At 54.5% G+C, this 20,415-nt stretch overlaps 1 protein-coding gene across 1 annotated transcript in view; it reads left to right on the top strand.

The window, feature by feature from the left end:
* ITGB1BP1 (integrin subunit beta 1 binding protein 1) overlaps positions 1-20,415 on the top strand; it is a 159,150-nt gene that overhangs the window by 92,787 nt on the left and 45,948 nt on the right. The window contains exon 4 of the mRNA XM_069235903.1: positions 10,175-10,311. Within this exon, the coding sequence (XP_069092004.1) occupies positions 10,175-10,311 (137 nt within the window). The remainder of the gene's footprint in view (positions 1-10,174; positions 10,312-20,415) is intronic.

The following is a 20,415-nucleotide window of genomic DNA, read 5'->3' as shown; positions in this document are numbered from 1 at the left end:
GTCATATGCAAATAAAATTGAACATTTCATCCAGCCCATTCAAAGCCTCATTAACTGTATCAAATTTTACATGTAACATGATCACAAAACCTGTAGTTGTTTCTTTGTCACCACTTCTTTTATTTCTGCATTTGGGCAAGATCCATCCATCTGAGATGTAGAATGCCCCAGATGTTTAAAATCACTTTCTAAAGGTTTCTTATGGATGTCTTTGGACACAAACAAGTAACATCATATCTTACGTTCTCACTTTGACAATTCCTAAAGAATTTCTGTACATGTTTTATGCCATTGATTGTAATTTCTTTAACTCCAGGTGTGAACCGCCATACAGAACAATTCCCACATCGCCTTAGTATCTCACAGAGACCCTAGAATGTTGTCAATATTTAGCTCCACCTTACCTGCACACATCAAGGATGTTTCAGGCTTTATATACGCTATTAATCTTTTTTATGTTGATTAACGTACAAAGACTTGCAAACTCAAAGGCCATTCCAGCCCTAGAATTACCACTTCCCACCTGCTTTTAACACCTGTAATTACGTTTGCTCATCCAAAAAATCTTCATGCAAGTAAATCCTTTTATGAGTTTTATACTTTTCCACTTGTAAGCCGTGCTTCGTGATCTGGCCCATAACATTTTGAATCCAAGACCTTGCAATGTTCGTCTGGTTGTAAAGTGTACACCATGTATTCATCTAGGACTTGGTATGTGCTTACAGTTGTGGCAAACCTGGCAACTGAGGCACAGTGAGATGAAGTGATTTGCCCAAGATTAACAGCATCTCAGACTGAGAGAGGGCTTGTTGATGCTCAGTTGGCAATCAGCCACAAATATAATCTAGGTTTATTTACAGTACCATCTTGTGAATACAGTGAATGATTAAGAGTATATTTGCTACCATATTTTCCTAGACCCTTCCTCAGAATCTGAAGTGGGAAAGAGTGCATTAGTGTAGTTGGAACAATTTTGTGATCTGAATTTTTTTTTAATACGAACTCCATTATAACAAAAGCACTGGCATATTCAGAGCCCTACTATGATAAAAAAACTAACCTTAACAGCGGTCATAAAGGGAACTTGTGAATATTCAAATATTTGACAGAACTGGAACCCTGGCATGTTCTGCTTTTTGTGTAGTCAGAAATGGACAGATTTAGAGCCTTGCTAGAATTGAAACCTTGGCATAACATGAGAGCTAGCACAGTCAGAAAGGATATTATCCTTGCTCTCATTTGGGACCACTGCATGGGATCAAATAGGAGAAGTGGGATTTTAGACAGGGCAAATAGATATATGAAGCAATGCATCTCTTAAGTAGACATTTCATACAGATAACATAGCCCAATAAAATAACATACCCCTGTCAGAGTCTACAATCTGTACAATGTGAAGCTCCTCCAGTGCACAAGCAGATTGTCAAGTTCAATGGAAGAACAAACATAAGGAAGGTCAGAACAATGAACCGGGTAGGGCACTACAACTTTTCTGACCTTTGTGTAGGATTTTGGTTTCAACAACACAACTTTGCTCTTCAGAAACAGTGGGTGACCCCCTGCCCTAGAGACCAGTGGTTATCTGATTGGAAAAACTTATTGGACGGCCCACTGGCTCTCCTGTTAGAAGCTCAGTTGTGTGTTCCACAGTGAAACCCAACCCGTGGATGGAAATAGACCACCATAAAACTGGCCCTTCTCAATCACGCGCATTTCTGATTTCTGGGCAACATTCCTTAAATGATAAATGCTCCTTAGACTTCTTGTGAAGTGGATTCTCCTGTTGGATGTAACTTGATGAGTTGAGCCATAACAGTTCTGATTACTGGTCTAAAGCATCTTTTTGCATTTTTCAAGGTTGACCACAATCCAGTACCTTCAGGACCGGTGCCCTGCATAATACCTGCTTCATAGTCTCAAGGGCTACATCACACTCTGCAAACCAGATACATTTCCTATGCTGCTTCTGCAAGGTCTGGGTAGTCTGAAAAACCACTAGCGTGCCACTAACTTACATTAATACACTGTGAGACCTATGAAAGGCTTACCTAGGTCTGGCTAGTGGCAATCACCCAGTCCAGTACAGTGTAGACCTTACCCTACAGGGGATCCTTGTGCACTGTAGATGACTGAACAATCTCTGGCCTGCTACAGTGCAGGTAGTATACTTTGGAGGTGTTCAGATGTTTTCCTTCCTGTTGTCACTAAATACAGCTTTGTAGTCTAAATAAACCATGTAGAATGTCTCAAGGCAACCCAACATGTAGTTCATCATCCTCTGGAATGTGGCTAAGACATTCCTTAGACCACAGCATATAACCTTAAAATATTAGGGAAATCGAGCATAAGAAAAGAGTAGGTTCTCCTTCGTTCCAGTGACCAGAGCAGTTTTTCAATAGTCACTAATCTAGAGTACAGACACAAGCTTAAGGAATAGGATAGGCATTTATCTTGTTGTAGGACATGTGTAGAAACCATGATGCTCCATGGAGAAGCACAGTTTCCTCAACCTTTGCTTGGCCATCACCACCACAGTCTAGATTATGTAATTACTCCCAGTTTCAGCATTGTGGCTGAGCCTGCATCCTCCTCTACTATAACTGTAGAAATGCTACACCATTTAAAGGGTACCCTGCAGAACTTTGTCAAAGCTAGTAGGAGGTCTTCCATGGGGGTGCCGGTAAAGAATTGCCACCACTGTGTGCTGCTTTACTTCAGACCGAAAGGGAACAAAGTGAAAGGAATGCAAAGAATGCAGCACTCTCAGTCTGAGTAATGAATTTATTAAGGCACTTCCCAAGTTACACAAAGTTAATAATGTGAGCAACACACATGCTACTCTTAAAATAATCAGAGCAGTAGAATAATAATGATCAAAGAACAATAGATCAACAATGAATATAATATATATAAATATAGTGACTACACATTCATTCATGCACACCGCAAAGCTAACAATAAGAATTAAAAATGAATTACCACGGGGTTTGACTCCAACATCATCCTTTGTTTGCCAGCTTCAGGTTGTGGAACATTGGACAACCGAGACCAAAGAGAACAACCCTGGTGGGATTACTCTCTGGGCAATGCGTCCATTCCCAGAGATGAGTTCCTTCTTCATCCAGTTGTCAAGATCCCCCACATAATATACTTTAAACAAACGTAAGAGGAAGCTTCTAGAACCCCCCCCTCCCTTTGAGTAAGTTGTGAAATGTAAGTGTTGGCCGTACCAGATCAGTGTTGAAAAAACACAACAGAGACTGGCCAGTTCTCACAGTGTATTTCCAAGACAGAGCTGTACCCTGCTGTACCATAAACATTCTCAGCCTGGTATATCGTTATCTTCATTCCTTCCCCATGTTATGTTCCCTTCGCTGGTGGGAAAAAGCAAAAACACGTTAACTAGCTGTGCGCAGAAAAATACCTGCGCCATCAATGTTACACCGTTTGAAGCTAAGCTAAGCACAAAATGGAGTCAGTGGTCAAGATTTAGCCGGTGGCTAAATACAGATAGCATTATACCACCCTTTGATCAGTGACTCTCATAACATACTGATCTAAAATTAACCCTTTTTGGTCTAAACATTGTAAGCAGATTAGGTATGCATTGTACACAGCAACATAGCATTATTATAATACAAATCAGTACAAGTATCCTGCCTAAAATATTGCGTAATTGCCCAAAATCGGGCAACCAATTAAATAACCAGTCCCACCACCCTTTGTCCACATCTTGTTTTACTCCTTTCACCAATTCATGTAAACTGTCAATATTGGACTGAATGGATTTAGAGTAGTCTGATAGATTAAAACAACAGAGTCCTTCAAATTCTGAGCAACCATGATCGTGCTTTAATAGTAAATAATCAGTAGTGGCCCTGTTCTGCAATGCAGCTTTTCTAGTCTTCGTATATCTAGCATAATTCAGCTAAAACGATGGAAATTTAATTGATATTCTTAACCATGAAACATGCTAACTTGTTAATAACTTGAGTATTATAAGCAGCTAATCCTGGAAGTCTTACAATAAAAAGACTTAAACACATATATTCTGATTTGGATGATAACAAAATTTCAGAATCACAATCCTTGCTTAATTGAACTGTTTTCCTTGGCTAGCGAGTATGTACAGAATTAAATGGAAACATCATGAGTTCTAATTGTGTAAAGGTACACGTTCGACCAGTTATATTAGCGGGAATGTATGGGAAAGTGGTATTTCCACAAGAGAACAACCATCTCATAGGTAGTTTGACATGCGTGATGTGACTCATTGCAACCACAATGTGAAGACAAGATATGTCATTGTTCATCCACTTGCAATGTTTATCAGGTCGGTAATGACATAGAGTTTGTTGTTCCCACAGAATCTCTTGATGAGACCTCGTTGTGGCCTTTAGGCGCAGTTGAGCACACTTCGATTTTGTGAGAATTACAGGTCATTTCATAACATACATCACCCGTAGTGATATTGTAAGTTATCACTTGGGTCAAATTGTCCCACTTTTCATCCATTACCTCTTGGCAAAATCTACAGTACACATAGGGACTAAAATGAGATAACACATCACTTTCTTGAACGTCTCCATCTTTGTTAGTGGCATTAAAAATTTGGAGTAAAACTTTTACTGGAGTAGGAATGGCCACCAGACAGGTGGATATAACATCCACTGTACTTTGCATGGGGGCCATACAGAAATCCGAACTGTTGAGTACGACTTGTGCCAGATTTGTCCAAACATTTTCGGTCAGGTGCGGTAAAGGTGTCGATCGGCATGGTTGGTCAATCATTTCGGGGCTGGGGGCTTTTGGTTCCTCCCGACCCCACACGCCCAAAGGGAGACCACGTAGCACAGCTAGGACACAGACACCTCGTAGTTTGATCTGTAAAGGTGTCAAGTATGATCATTCTCTCAAATAACATTTGTCAGCTGGTATATGCTGCCACGTTTTATTCCCAGGTTACACAATCAATAAAATGTTATCCTTGCTATTAGGTATAATTTCTGCTGGTCCTGGAGAATGATTTGGGGATTCTACCCACACCTTCGCAACAAGGTTTTTTTTGTCAGTTGAGTCAAACCCTCCGTCCCCACGCACTGTAAAGAGGGCTGGGGCATTCCCCTTTTTCACTATTCCTCCATGCACTGGGATAATAACAATCTGTGCAATTCTGTTTCCAGATTGTATTATCAAGTCAGTGTCTCCACTATTCAGGAGAATAGTTTTAATTTCTCCTTGGTAGCTTGCATCGATCACTCCCCTCAAGACCTGAATACCTTTGAGTGCCCACCCAGATCTGGAAGCTATCAGTCCGAAATGCTCCGGGGGACTCTGTATTCCAGCACCTGTTTCACAGAGTGCCATGTCTCTTGGTTTCAATGTGTAATCTTTTAAGGCATGTAGATCAAGACCTGCAGATTCTGGTGTGGCTCAGTAAGGAGCTAAGGCTTCTGGTTTTATTTCCCAATACATGATGGTGTTGGTCACCACATGGGGTTGTATCTGTGATGCTGGAGTTAACATCCTCATTAGCGGAGTCTTAGCATATGTCAGTGGTCTGTTATTCATAATTTGGAGAGCTTCATTTAAATGCTCTCTCAAGTTTTTCAAAGTTCCATCTGATAGTTTTCGTAATTGGGCTTTCAGCAAGTCGTTCATTCTCTCAATCAGTCCTGCAGCTTGTGGATAATATGGAATGTGATTAATCCACTCAATATTGTGTTGTAAACAATAGTCTTGTAGCACTTTTCCTTTCAAATGTGGCCCGATGTCACTCTGGACTTGGAGTGGGACTCCGTAACATAACATTAGCAAGTCCAGAGCCTTGATAGTGTTGTACTGGGTGGCACGTTTGCAAGGGATGGCAATCAGGTAACCAGAATAAGTGTCCACTTCTGTGCAAGCGTATTGACACCTGCGACTAATCGGTAGTGGCCCAGTGTAATCAGTTTGCCATATCTGCCCTGACAATTTCACTCTCCCCAACTGACCTTCGACTGTTTGCGGGACAGATCTCTGTTGTGTATGTTGACAAATAGCACACTGCATGATAACAGTTTTTTATCAAGTGTAGGGAATGTGCATCCCTCTACTCTCTGCCCACCTGTAAGTGGCTTTCTTTCCCAGATGTCCACATTTTTGATGCGCCCACTAAGCCATCCCCACCAAGACAGAATCTGGTCTCGCCTCTTCAGTCTCTGAGATTTTGGCTTCATTGTCTGCAAGGGAATTGAACCAGTGTTCTAGTGAGTTGGTGGGACAGTGGGCATCTACATGATACACAGTAATGGTACTTTGCTCTAGCATTTCCCAAATTTCTTGCCACAACTCTTTGCCCCACACCTCCTTCAAATGTATTTGCTCAGTATCCACTAGAGCCTGGTAACAAGCAAGTAACTGTTTCTCAAAGGGAGTCTATCGCTCCCCAGCATCAGGTAGCTTTTTAGTCTAGAAACCCAGGGGCACCCTTGTTCTTCCCTGTTTTTGCCACATGCTCCAGTTTGCATATTGCCCCTGAATAGTTACATACAACTCAGTGTCTCCTTCTTGTACTGGACATAAATTTAAAGCCTGTTGAATCGCCTCCTTTGCCAAGTGAAACACACACTGCTGCTGTTCTCCCCATTCAAACTTGTGTTTCTTTCGTTTCATTTTGTACAAAGGGGCCAAAATCTGACTCAAGTGAGAGATATGCTGTCTCCAAAAACCAAACTATCCAATGAATCACTGTGTCTCCTGCTTAATGCGGGGAGTGGCAAATTCTAAGATCTTTTGTTTTGCCTGCGGTAACACCGCTCTATGTCCCTGTTTCCACTGGATTCCTAGAAACTTCACATTTTGAGAGGGACCCTCTGTCTTATCTGGATTAATCATCCACCCTTTGCTCTGCAAGAGTTTTCCAAAACCTGGTCCCGCTGAGTCTGCATCTGTTCTTGTGCGTCTCCCTGAATCATTACATCATCAATGTAATGGGTCAATTACACCCCTAGGAAGACAGATACTTCATCTGGGTGTTCTGCCACAAGCCGGTTACAGATGGTGGGGCTATGTACATAGTCTTGAGGAATTCGTAGCATCCGGAATTTTCTGCCACCATGGGAGAAAGCAAATTGCTTCTGATTCTCAGCGGCCAATGGTATAGACAAGAAAGCATTAGCAGTATCAGTGGTTGCATACTAGGTCCCTTTATGTTTTTGTACCTTTCAATCAAAGTGATGGTGTCGGGGAACGCGGCAGTCAAAGGGGTGTATTTTTATTCAGCTCGCGGTAATCAACTGTCATTCAGTAGCACCCATCAGGTCGGCCTACGGGCCACAGAGGATTATTCCATTCAGTGGCGACTGGAGCTATCATACCAGCCTCAATCAACTCTTGAATAGTCTTACTTATTTCCTCATGCCCTCCTGGAATACGATACTTTTTCAAACAAATTACCTTGGTTGCTGGGGTCACCTTCACTGGGGGTATCTTCAAATGACCCATGCTCATAACTGCCACTGAAATGTATCTCTTTGATCCAAATTGATAACAACTATCATCCAAATACAAAGTCATCCCCTTTAAAATGTCAATTCCCAGTATATATTATAGGAGGGGCAGAGTCTGAACAGTATATTCCCTTTTTGGTGTTCTTCCTGTTTTCATTTGAAAAGTAGTTTGCACGTCAGGGGTTTGTTTTCCACCCAACCCTTTGATGATGTAGTGTTGATAGGTAAACTTTTTTGGATCTCCATAAATTAATGAGGCCTCCGCTCCGGTGTTGACTATTGCTCAGACCCTTTGAACATTTTTGTTCTGCCAATGTATTTCTAAATCAACATGGGATCTTTTATCTTTACGAGCACATCCCTGTACCGGAGCTTGGCCTCTTTCCTAATCTGATTTAGACCTGTCAATTTTTACCCAAGTCAGGTCTGGATATATGCTTTCATATCTGCAAGTAGATTCCACTCCTTCCCTGCTCTGAGCAGTTAGCCACTTGCTCTCCAAATCTTCCTCCTCTTTCTCTCACGAAGAAACATTTCTTTCACTTTCTTTTCCGTTAGAGGCTGACCCTGATTCACTTGTGTACTATCTTGCTTGTTAACTTTCCTGCTGCCTTCCTTTCTGTCCAGCCCCCTCGTGCGGTACATCTCCCATAAGCTTTTAGTATCTGTCCCATCAATCTGCTCCTTGTTGACACCTTCCTTAAATAATGCCATAAACATGCCTCTCCTAGATACAAGGTGAATGATTTTATTTCGCACTGATACAGAGAGCGGTCTGTCTAACAGACGGTGAGCATCACTCAGGAAAATAGCAGTTTACATTCCCTCCTTAATTCTCTGCATTGCATCTCTTAAGGTGTACCAGGGCTTGTAATTTGGTGGGCAATCCGATTCTGTAGGATACTTATGGTTACACCCCATGACTGCTAGCTTCAGTTGGGTGATCTGTTGATTAGCCTGATAACCCCTGAACTGCTCCTGCATTATGGGGTCAGGGCTAAGAATTAAAAACTTAGGAGCATCTCCTATATCTAACATTACTCCAGAGGTTCCTTTGTCAAATAATCGCACCATCCATGTAAGTGATGTTTCCCCAGATTTCTGCTTGAATCTGTCTATAATATCATTATCTTCTTGCTGGCTGTAATCTAGGTAGTGCATCTGAATTCCTGACGGATTCTGTTGAGTGCCCTGTGTTTTTTGTCTAAATATTAACTGTGCGTGAACCACTTTCGGCTTGTCTGGGTCAAACTGGCCCGCACCTTTTTTAACTTCTTCATCACTTGAATTTAAAAAATGAGTAGATTTCCAAATATTTGAATCCCATTTTTCGGGGTCCAGGTCTAACCTTGCTTTTGCAATAGCTAAATGGACTTTCTTTTGATTGATTTTACCCCTTTGTTTCCGATACCTGTGTTGAGCGACTTTGACAGCTGCTTTCTTGGCAACAGACTGATAAGTATCAACCTTATCTTTCAATGACTTATTCTCACAAGACACCATGGTTACATTATTTTTAGCTTCAACTAGCTGCCTCTCTAATTGCTGGTTTTTATGTATTTTTCTATAAGCAGATCACAGGATCCAGCCTCTTCTGCCTAAAATAGATAGATAGATCACAATCCCATTCAAGAGGTACTTTCTGTAAACACAGTAAAACATTTTTTGACTCGGCACCGCTAAGACATCCGTGCCAGCTATCACATACACCAGCACCAGAAGACCATTTGTTCACAAGAACATTATAAGGTTCTTTCTCCTACCCATGAATCTCATGTGAAACCTGGGAAACTGCCAGTGAAGCTGCTTTTGACTTCTTACCAAACATTTTTCACTTTTAAATCTTACACTTGTCAACCTTCAACCCTCATCCTGCCGACAATGCCAATTTTATGCTGCTTTACTTAAGACCAAGAGGAAACGAAGTGAAAGGAATGCAAAGAATGCAGCACTCTTAGTCTGAATAATGAATTTATTAAGGTTCTTACCAAGTTACACAAAGATAATAAGTTGTGAAATTCAAGTGCTGACCGTACCAGGTCAGTGTTGAAAAAACACAACCGAGACTGGCCAGATCTCATGGTGTTTTTCCAAGACGGAGCTGTACCCTGCTGTACCATAAAAATTCTCAGCCTGGCACATCTTTATCTGTATTCCTCCCCCAAGTTATGTTCCCTTCTCTGGTGTGAAAAAGAGAAACCACGTTAACAAGCTGTGTGCAGAAAAATACCTGCGCCACCAATGTGACGGCATTTGAAGCTAAGCTAAGCACAGAATTGTCAGAGGTCAAGATGGAGCTGGTGGTAAAATACAGATAGCATTACACTCTGCCAGTCACCCCAGCCAAGGATGAGGGAGCAGTACCACTCTGGTTTGGGTCTTGGATGAAGACACATGAACAGGACAGGTGAATGCCACCCTAACACTTGCTTTTTTTGTAGTTCAGGCCATTCTGAACAAGGAAGGCGATATGTTGGACGCATTACAGTTGTAATACTGAAAAGACAGTATTGCTACACTTTAAGGCTTTGTGCCACTGTTGCAAACTGTTAGTTGATCTTTGTTCAAGTACTCTTAGCAACTACCTGAACCCTTCACCTTCAAGACTTAACTATGCACTAATAATCACTTTGATTCAGAAACAAATAATGCTAATTGCATGTGACCACTTTTTTTGTTTACAGGACTAAGCAATACCAATTCTGAGACCACTGCAGAATTTAGAGTTAAATATGTGGGTTCCATTGAGAGACTGAAAATTGAGGAAAGCAGGAACCTCCAAGGTCCATTGGATTTGATTAACTACATTGATGTTGCTCAGGTAAAACTTTCTAACTGCTGGATGTACTTTGCAGCATGCAGTTAAAAAAATTAACTATGCTTTTTAGGTCTCGACTAAACTTCACATGCACTGTCTATTTAAGACCTTTTGTTTTCTAACAGTAGGCTTAGAGGCCACCCTTTACCATTGGTTGGCTTCATTGTCACTCTTCTTTGCTTGCTTCTGGTCAATTGCTTTAGGCTTCCTTCCCCTTCATAGGTTTGTCCCGTATCTGGAGCATGGACGGATTACTCGTCCTTCCACTGCTAATTTTGAAGGCATTACCTTTTTCCTTCTGTTTCAGCATTTTACCAGAGGCTATATTTTTTAGGCTTACTCCTTTGTGTACTTCTCCCCCCTGTATTCTTCTCTCCTTCCATATTCCATGTTGTTCCCACTATCCCTCCTTCATCAGTGTTGTTCCCAATAGTCTGTGTTGTTATCCCTTGTCCGTGTTGTACCCAGCCTCCCTCCCTCCCTTGTCCATGTTTTTCCCACCTTCCCTCCATTCCTCATCCATATTGTTTCCATCCACCCTCGCCTGTGTTGTTTCCACCATCCCTCATCTGTTTTTCCCACCAACCGACCCACCCTCCCTTGTCTGTTTTGTTTCCACCTGTCCATTGTCTGTTGTTGATCCTCCTTCGTCTGTGATGTCGGCCACCTGTCATCTGTGTTGTTCCCAATCCTTTGTGTTATTCCCACCCAGCTATCCACCTTTGCTCATCTGTGCTGTTACCATCAACTGTGCTGTTGTAACCACCCCAGCCATCCTCCCTCAACTGTGCTGTTCCCATCCACTCACAGTCCTTAAACTGTGTTGTAAACACTCCCTCAACTGTGATTTAGACGCTCCCTCAACTGTGTTGTATACTCTCGCTCAACTGTGTTGTTCCCACCCACGCTTTCCCACCCATGTTATCCCCTACCTGCCCTCCCTCAGCTGTGCCTTTCTCAACCAACCGCCCTCTCAAAGCTTTGTTGTAACCCTCCCTCAACTCCGCTGCACCCACCCACCCCACCTCCACTCCGCTGCACCCACCCACCCCACCTCCACTCCGCTGCACCCACCCACCCTCCACTCTGCTGCACCCACCCCCCACCCCACCCTACACTCTGCTGCACCCACCCCCCCACCCCACCCTACACTCTGCTGCACCCACCCCCCCACCCCACCCTACACTCTGCTGCACCCACCCCCCCACTCTGCTGCAAACCCCACCCCCCACTCTGCTGCACCCACCCACCCCACCCCCCACTCTGCTGCACCCACCCCACCCCCCACTCTGCTGCACCCACCCCACCCACCCACCCTCCACTCTGCTGCACCCACCCACCCCACCCACCCACCCTCCACTCTGCTGCACCCACCCACCCTCCACTCTCCTCCCACCCTCCACTCTGCTGCACCCACCCACCCACCCCACCTCCACTCTGCTGCACCCACCCACCCACCCCACCTCCACTCTGCTGCACCCACCCACCCACCCCACCTCCACTCTGCTGCACCCACCTACCCCACCTCCACTCTGTTGCACCCACCCACCCACCCCACCTCCACTCTGTTGCACCCACCCACCCACCCCACCTCCACTCTGTTGCACCCACCCACCCACCCCACCTCCACTCTGTTGCACGCACCCACCCACCCCACCTCCACTCTGTTGCACGCACCCACCCACCCCACCTCCACTCTGCTGCACCCACCCACCCCACCTCCACTCTGCTGCACCCACCCCACCTCCACTCTGCTGCACCCACCCACCCCACCTCAACTCCGCAGCACCCACCCACCCCACCTCAACTCCGCTGCACCCACGCACCCACCCACCCCACCTCAACTCCGCTGCACCCGCCCACCCCAACTCCGCTGCACCCACCCCACCTCCGCTGCACCCACCCCACCTCAACTCCCCTGCACCCACCCACCCCACTTCAACTCCCCTGCACCCACCCCACCTCAACTCCCCTGCACCCACCCAGCCACCCACCCCACCTCAACTCCCCTGCACCCACCTACCCCACCTCAACTCCCCTGCACCCACCCACCCCACCTCAACTCCCATGCACCCACCCACCCACCCCACCTCAACTCCCCTGCACCCACCCACCCACCCCACCTCAACTCCCCTGCACCCACCCACCCCACCTCAACTCCCCTGCACCCACCCACCCACCCCACCTCAACTCCCCTGCACCCACCCACCCCACCTCAACTCCCCTGCACCCACCCACCCACCCCACCTCAACTCCCCTGCACCCACCCACCCACCCCACCTCAACTCCCCTGCACCCACCCACCCCACCTCAACTCCCCTGCACCCACCCACCCACCCCACCTCAACTCCCCTGCACCCACCCACCCACCCCACCTCAACTCCCCTGCACCCACCCACCCACCCCACCTCAACTCCCCTGCACCCACCCACCCCACCTCAACTCCCCTGCACCCACCCACCCCACCTCAACTCCCCTGCACCCACCCACCCCACCTCAACTCCCCTGCACCCACCCACCCACCCCACCTCAACTCCCCTGCACCCACCCACCCACCCCACCTCAACTCCCCTGCACCCACCCACCCACCCCACCTCAACTCCCCTGCACCCACCCACCCACCCCACCTCAACTCCCCTGCACCCACCCACCCCACCTCAACTCCCCTGCACCCACCCACCCACCCCACCTCAACTCCCCTGCACCCACCCACCCCACCTCAACTCCCCTGCACCCACCCACCCCACCCCCCCTCCCCTGCACCCACCCACCCACCCACCCACCCACCCCACCTCCCCTGCATCCACCCACCCACCCCACCTCCCCTGCACCCACCCACCCCACCTCAACTCCCCTGCACCCACCCACCCACCCCACCTCAACTCCCCTGCACCCACCCACCCACCCCACCTCAACTCCCCTGCACCCACCCACCCACCCCACCTCAACTCCGCTGCACCCACCCCACCTCAACTCCGCTGCACCCACCCACCCCACCTCAACTCCGCTGCAAACACCTCAACTCCCCTGCACCCACCCACCCACCCCACCTCAACTCCCCTGCACCCACCCACCCACCCCACCTCAACTCCCCTGCACCCACCCACCCACCCCACCTCAACTCCCCTGCACCCACCCACCCACCCCACCTCAACTCCCCTGCACCCACCCACCCACCCCACCTCAACTCCCCTGCACCCACCCACCCCACCTCAACTCCCCTGCACCCACCCACCCCACCTCAACTCCCCTGCACCCACCCACCCCACCTCAACTCCGCTGCAACCATCCACCCCCCCCAAATCCGCTGCAACCACCCCCCACCCACCCCAACTCCGCTGCACCCACCCCCCCCACCCCAACTCCGCTGCAAAAACCCACCCACCCCAACTCCGCTGCACCCTTACCACCCACCCCAACTCCGCTGCACCCACCCACCCACCCCAACTCCGCTGCAAAAACCCACCCACCCCAACTCGGCTGCACCCTTACCACCCACCCCAACTCCGCTGCGCCCACCCACCCACCCCAACTCCGCTGCGCCCACCCACCTACCCCAACTCCGCTGCGCACACCCACCTACCCCAACTCCGCTGCACCCACCCACCCCAACTCCGCTGCAGCCCCAACTCCGCTGCTCCCACCCACCCACCCCAACTCCGCTGCTCCCACCCACCCCAACTCCGCTGCTCCCACCCACCCCACCTGCTCCCACCCTCCCAACCCCACCTGCTCCCACCCCAACCCCCGCTGCTCCCACCCACCCTCCCACCCCAACTCCGCTGCACCCACCCACCCACCCACCCCAACTCCACTGCACCCACCCACCCACCCACCCCAACTCCACTGCACCCACCCACCCACCCCAACTCCACTGCACCCACCCACCCACCCACCCACCCCAACTCCACTGCACCCACCCACCCACCCACCCACCCCAACTCCACTGCACCCACCCACCCACCCCAACTCCACTGCACCCACCCACCCACCCCAACTCCACTGCACCCACCCACCCCACCTCAACTCCGCTGCACCCACCCACCCACCCCACCTCCGCTGCACCCACCCACCCACCCCACCTCCGCTGCACGCACCCACCCACCCACCCCACCTCCGCTGCACGCACCCACACCCCCACCCACCCACCCCAACTCCGCTGCACCCACCCATCCACCTACCCACCCCAACTCCGCTGCACCCACCCAACCCCGCAGCTACCACCCACCCCAACTCCGCTGCACCCTTAATACCCACCTACCCCAACTCCGCTGCATACACCCACCCCCCCACCACAACTCCGCTGCGCACACCCACCTACCCCAACTCCGCTGCACCCACCCACCCCAACTACGCTGCAACCCCAACTCCGCTGCACCCACCCACCCACCCCAACTCCGCTGCAACCCCAACTCCGCTGCACCCAACCACCCACCCACCCCAACTCCGCTGCACCTACCCACCTCAACTCCGCTGCACCCACCCACCCACCCCACCTCAACTCCGCTGCACCCACCCACCCCACCTCATCTCCGCTGCAAACACCTCAACTCCGCTGCACCCACCCACCCACCCCACCTCAACTCCGCTGCACCCACCCACCCCACCTCAACTCCGCTGCACCATCCCACCCACCCCACCTCAACTCCGCTGCACCCACCCACCCCACCTCCGCTGCACCCACCCCACCTCAACTCCGCTGCACCCACCCACCCACCCCACCTCAACTCCGCTGCACCCACCCACCTCAACTCCGCTGCACCCACCCCACCTCAACTCCGCTGCACCCACCCACCCACCCCACCTCAACTCCGCTGCACCCACCCACCACCCCACCTCAACTCCGCTGCACCCACCCACCCACCCCACCTCAACTCCGCTGCACCCACCCACCCACCCCACCTCAACTCCGCTGCACCCACCCACCCACCCCACCTCAACTCCGCTGCACCCACCCACCCCACCTCAACTCCGCTGCACCCACCCACCACACCCCACCCCCGCTGCACCCACCCCCCCCACCTCAACTCCGCTGCACCCACCCACCCCACCTCAACTCCGCTGCACCCACCCACCCACCCACCCCACCTCAACTCCGCTGCACCCACCCACCCCACCTCAACTCCGCTGCACCCAGCCACCCACCCACCCCACCTCAACTCCGCTGCACCCACCCACCCACCCCACCTCAACTCCGCTGCACCCACCCACCCCATCTCAACTCCGCTGCACCCACCCACCCACCCCATCTCAACTCCGCTGCACCCACCCACCCACCCCATCTCAACTCCGCTGCACCCACCCACCCACCCCATCTCAACTCCGCTGCACCCACCCACCCCACCTCAACTCCGCTGCGCCCACCCACCCCAACTCCGCTGCACCCACCCACCCACCCCACCTCCGCTGCACCCACCCACCCCAACTCCGCTGCACCCACCCACCCCACCCCACCTCAACTCCGCTGCACCCACCCCACCTCAACTCCGCTGCACCCACCCCACCTCAACTCCACCCCACCTCAACTCCGCTGCACCCACCCCACCTCAACTCCGCTGCACCCACCCACCCACCCCACCTCAACTCCGCTGCGCCCACCCACCCACCCCACCTCAACTCCGCTGCGCCCACCCACCCACCCCACCTCAACTCCGCTGCGCCCACCCACCCACCCCACCTCAACTCCGCTGCGCCCACCCACCCGCCCCACCTCAACTCCGCTGCACGCACCCACCCGCCCCACCTCAACTCCGCTGCACGCACCCACCCGCCCCACCTCAACTCCGCTGCACCCACCCACCCGCCCCACCTCAACTCCGCTGCACCCACCCACCCGCCCCACCTCAACTCCGCTGCGCCCACCCACCCCACCTCAACTCCGCTGCGCCCACCCACCCCACCTCAACTCCGCTGCGCCCACCCACCCACCCCACCTCAACTCCGCTGCACCCACCCACCCACCCCACCTCAACTCCGCTGCACCCACCCACCCACCCCACCTCAACTCCGCTGCACCCACCCACCCACCCACCCCACCTCAACTCCGCTGCACCCACCCACCCCACCTCCGCTGCTCCCACCCCACCCACCCACCCCAAATCCGCTGCAACCACCCCACCCACCCACCCCAAATCCGCTGCAACCACCCCCCCACCCACCCCAAATCCGCTGCAACCACCCCCGCACCCACCCCAAATCCGCTGCACCCACCCACCCACCCGCTGCTCCCACCCCACCCACCCACCCGCTGCTCCCACCCCACCCCACCCACCCACCCCACCTCCGCTGCTCCCACCCCACCCACCCCACCTCCGCTGCTCCCACCCACCCACCCCACCTCCGCTGCTCCCACCCCACCTCCGCTGCTCCCACCCCACCATCCCCAAATCCGCTGAAAACACCCCACCCACCCAACCTCCGCTGCTCCCACCCCACCCACCCACCCCACCTCCGCTGCTCCCACCCCACCCACCCACCCCACCTCCGCTGCTCCCACCCCACCCACCCACCCCACCTCCGCTGCTCCCACCCCACCCACCCACCCCACCTCCGCTGCTCCCACCCCCCCACCCCACCTCCGCTGCTCCCACCCCACCTCCGCTGCTCCCACCCCACCCACCCACCCCACCTCCGCTGCTCCCACCCCACCCACCCACCCCACCTCCGCTGCTCCCACCCCACCCACCCACCCCACCTCCGCTGCTCCCACCCCACCCACCCACCCCACCTCCGCTGCTCCCACCCCACCCACCCACCCCACCTCCGCTGCTCCCACCCCACCCACCCCACCTCCGCTGCTCCCACCCCACCCCCCCACCCCACCTCCGCTGCTCCCACCCCACCCACCCACCCCACCTCCGCTGCTCCCACCCCACCCACCCACCCCACCTCCGCTGCTCCCACCCCACCCACCCACCCCACCTCCGCTGCTCCCACCCCACCCACCCACCCCACCTCCGCTGCACCCCACCCACCCACCCCACCTCCGCTGCACCCCACCCACCCACCCCACCTCACCTCCGCTGCACCCCACCCACCCCAACTCCGCTGCACCTACCCACCTCAACTCCGCTGCACCCACCCACCCACCCCACCTCAACTCCGCTGCACCCACCCACCCCACCTCATCTCCGCTGCAAACACCTCAACTCCGCTGCACCCACCCACCCACCCCACCTCAACTCCGCTGCACCCACCCACCCCACCTCAACTCCGCAGCACCCACCCACCCCACCTCAACTCCGCTGCACCATCCCACCCACCCCACCTCAACTCCGCTGCACCCACCCACCCCACCTCCGCTGCACCCACCCCACCTCAACTGCGCTGCACCCACCCACCCACCCCACCTCAACTCCGCTGCACCCACCCACCCCACCTCAACTCCGCTGCACCCACCCACCCACCCCACCTCAACTCCGCTGCACCCACCCACCTCTACTCCGCTGCACCCACCCCACCTCAACTCCGCTGCACCCACCCACCCACCCCACCTCAACTCCGCTGCACCCACCCACCCCACCTCAACTCCGCTGCACCCACCCACCACACCCCACCCCCGCTGCACCCACCCCCCCCACCTCAACTCCGCTGCACCCACCCACCCCACCTCAACTCCGCTGCACCCACCCACCCACCCACCCCACCTCAACTCCGCTGCACCCACCCACCCCACCTCAACTCCGCTGCACCCAGCCACCCACCCACCCCACCTCAACTCCGCTACACCCACCCACCCACCCCACCTCAACTCCGCTGCACCCACCCACCCACCCCATCTCAACTCCGCTGCACCCACCCACCCACCCCATCTCAACTCCGCTGCACCCACCCACCCACCCCATCTCAACTCCGCTGCACCCACCCACCCCACCTCAACTCCGCTGCGCCCACCCACCCCAACTCCGCTGCACCCACCCACCCACCCCACCTCGCTGCACCCACCCACCCCAACTCCGCTGCACCCACCCACCCCACCTCAACTCCGCTGCACCCACCCCACCTCAACTCCACCCCACCTCAACTCCGCTGCACCCACCCACCCACCCCACCTCAACTCCGCTGCGCCCACCCACCCACCCCACCTCAACTCCGCTGCGCCCACCCACCCCACCTCAACTCCGCTGCGCCCACCCACCCACCCCACCTCAACTCCGCTGCGCCCACCCACCCGCCCCACCTCAACTCCGCTGCGCCCACCCACCCGCCCCACCTCAACTCCGCTGCACGCACCCACCCGCCCCACCTCAACTCCGCTGCACGCACCCACCCGCCCCACCTCAACTCCGCTGCACCCACCCACCCGCCCCACCTCAACTCCGCTGCACCCACCCACCCGCCCCACCTCAACTCCGCTGCACCCACCCACCCCACCCCACCTCCGCTGCTCCCACCCCACCCACCCACCCGCTGCTCCCACCCCACCCACCCACCCGCTGCTCCCACCCCACCCCACCCACCCACCCCACCTCCGCTGCTCCCACCCCACCCACCCCACCTCCGCTGCTCCCACCCACCCACCCCACCTCCGCTGCTCCCACCCCACCTCCGCTGCTCCCACCCCACCATCCCCAAATCCGCTGAAAACACCCCACCCACCCAACCTCCGCTGCTCCCACCCCACCCACCCACCCCACCTCCGCTGCTCCCACCCCACCCACCCACCCCACCTCCGCTGCTCCCACCCCACCCACCCACCCCACCTCCGCTGCTCCCACCCCACCCACCCACCCCCGCTGCTCCCACCCCACCCACCCACCCCACCTCCGCTGCTCCCACCCCACCCACCCACCCCACCTCCGCTGCTCCCACCCCACCCACCCACCCCACCTCCGCTGCTCCCACCCCACCCACCCACCCCACCTCCGCTGCTCCCACCCCACCCACCCACCCCACCTCCGCTGCTCCCACCCCACCCACCCACCCCACCTCCGCTGCTCCCACCCCCCCCACCTCCGCTGCTCCCACCCCACCCACCCCACCTCCGCTGCTCCCACCCCACCCACCCCACCCCACCTCCGCTGCTCCCACCCCACCCACCCACCCCACCTCCGCTGCTCCCACACCACCCACCCACCCCACCTCCGCTGCTCCCACCCCACCCACCCACCCCACCTCCGCTGCTCCCACCCCACCCACCCACCCCACCTCCGCTGCTCCCACCCCACCCACCCACCCCACCTCCGCTGCTCCCACCCCACCCACCCACCCCACCTCCGCTGCTCCCACCCCACCCACCCCACCTCACCTCCGCTGCACCCCACCCACCCACCCACCCCACCTCACCTCCGCTGCACCCCACCCACCCACCCCACCTCACCTCCGCTGCACCCCACCCACCCACCCCACCTCACCTCCGCTGCACCCCACCCACCCACCTCCGCTGCACCCCACCCACCCACCCCACCTCACCTCCGCTGCACCCCACCCACCCACCCCACCTCCGCTGCACCCCACCCACCCACCCCACCTCACCTCCGCTGCACCCCACCCACCCACCCCACCTCACCTCCGCTGCACCCCACCCACCCACCCCACCTCAACTCTGTTTTTTTCCCCACCCACCCACCCACCCGCCCCTACTTGGTCTGTGTTTTTCCCAAGCAACCACCCGCCCGCCCCTACTTGGTCTGTGTTTTTCTCACCCACCCACCCGCCCCTACTTGGTCTGTGTTTTTCCCACCCACCCGCCCCTACTTGGTCTGTGTTTTACCCACCCACCCGCCCCTACTTGGTCTGTGTTTTTCCCACCCACCCGCCCGCCCCTACTTGGTCTGTGTTTTTCCCACCCACCCACCCGCCCCTACTTGGTCTGTGTTTTTCCCACCCACCCACCCGCCCCTACTTGGTCTGTGTTTTTCCCACCCACCCAGCCGCCCCTACTTGGTCTGTGTTTTTCCCACCCACCCACCCGCCCCTACTTGGTCTGTGTTTTCCCCATCCACCCACCCACCCCTTCTTGGTCTGTGTTTTTCCCACCCACCCGCCCTACTTGGTCTGTGGTTTTCCGTTTTCCCACCCACCCGCCCTCCCTACTTGGTCTGTGTTTTTCCCACCCACCCGCCCCATTTCATCTGTGTTTTTACCACCCACCCGCCCCATTTCATC

Source organism: Pleurodeles waltl, chromosome 5, assembly GCF_031143425.1.
Source record: "Pleurodeles waltl isolate 20211129_DDA chromosome 5, aPleWal1.hap1.20221129, whole genome shotgun sequence".
Lineage (NCBI taxonomy): Eukaryota > Metazoa > Chordata > Amphibia > Caudata > Salamandridae > Pleurodeles > Pleurodeles waltl.
The sequence above is the reverse complement of the archived record's forward strand: the minus strand, read 5'-3'. Positions and strand labels throughout refer to the sequence as shown.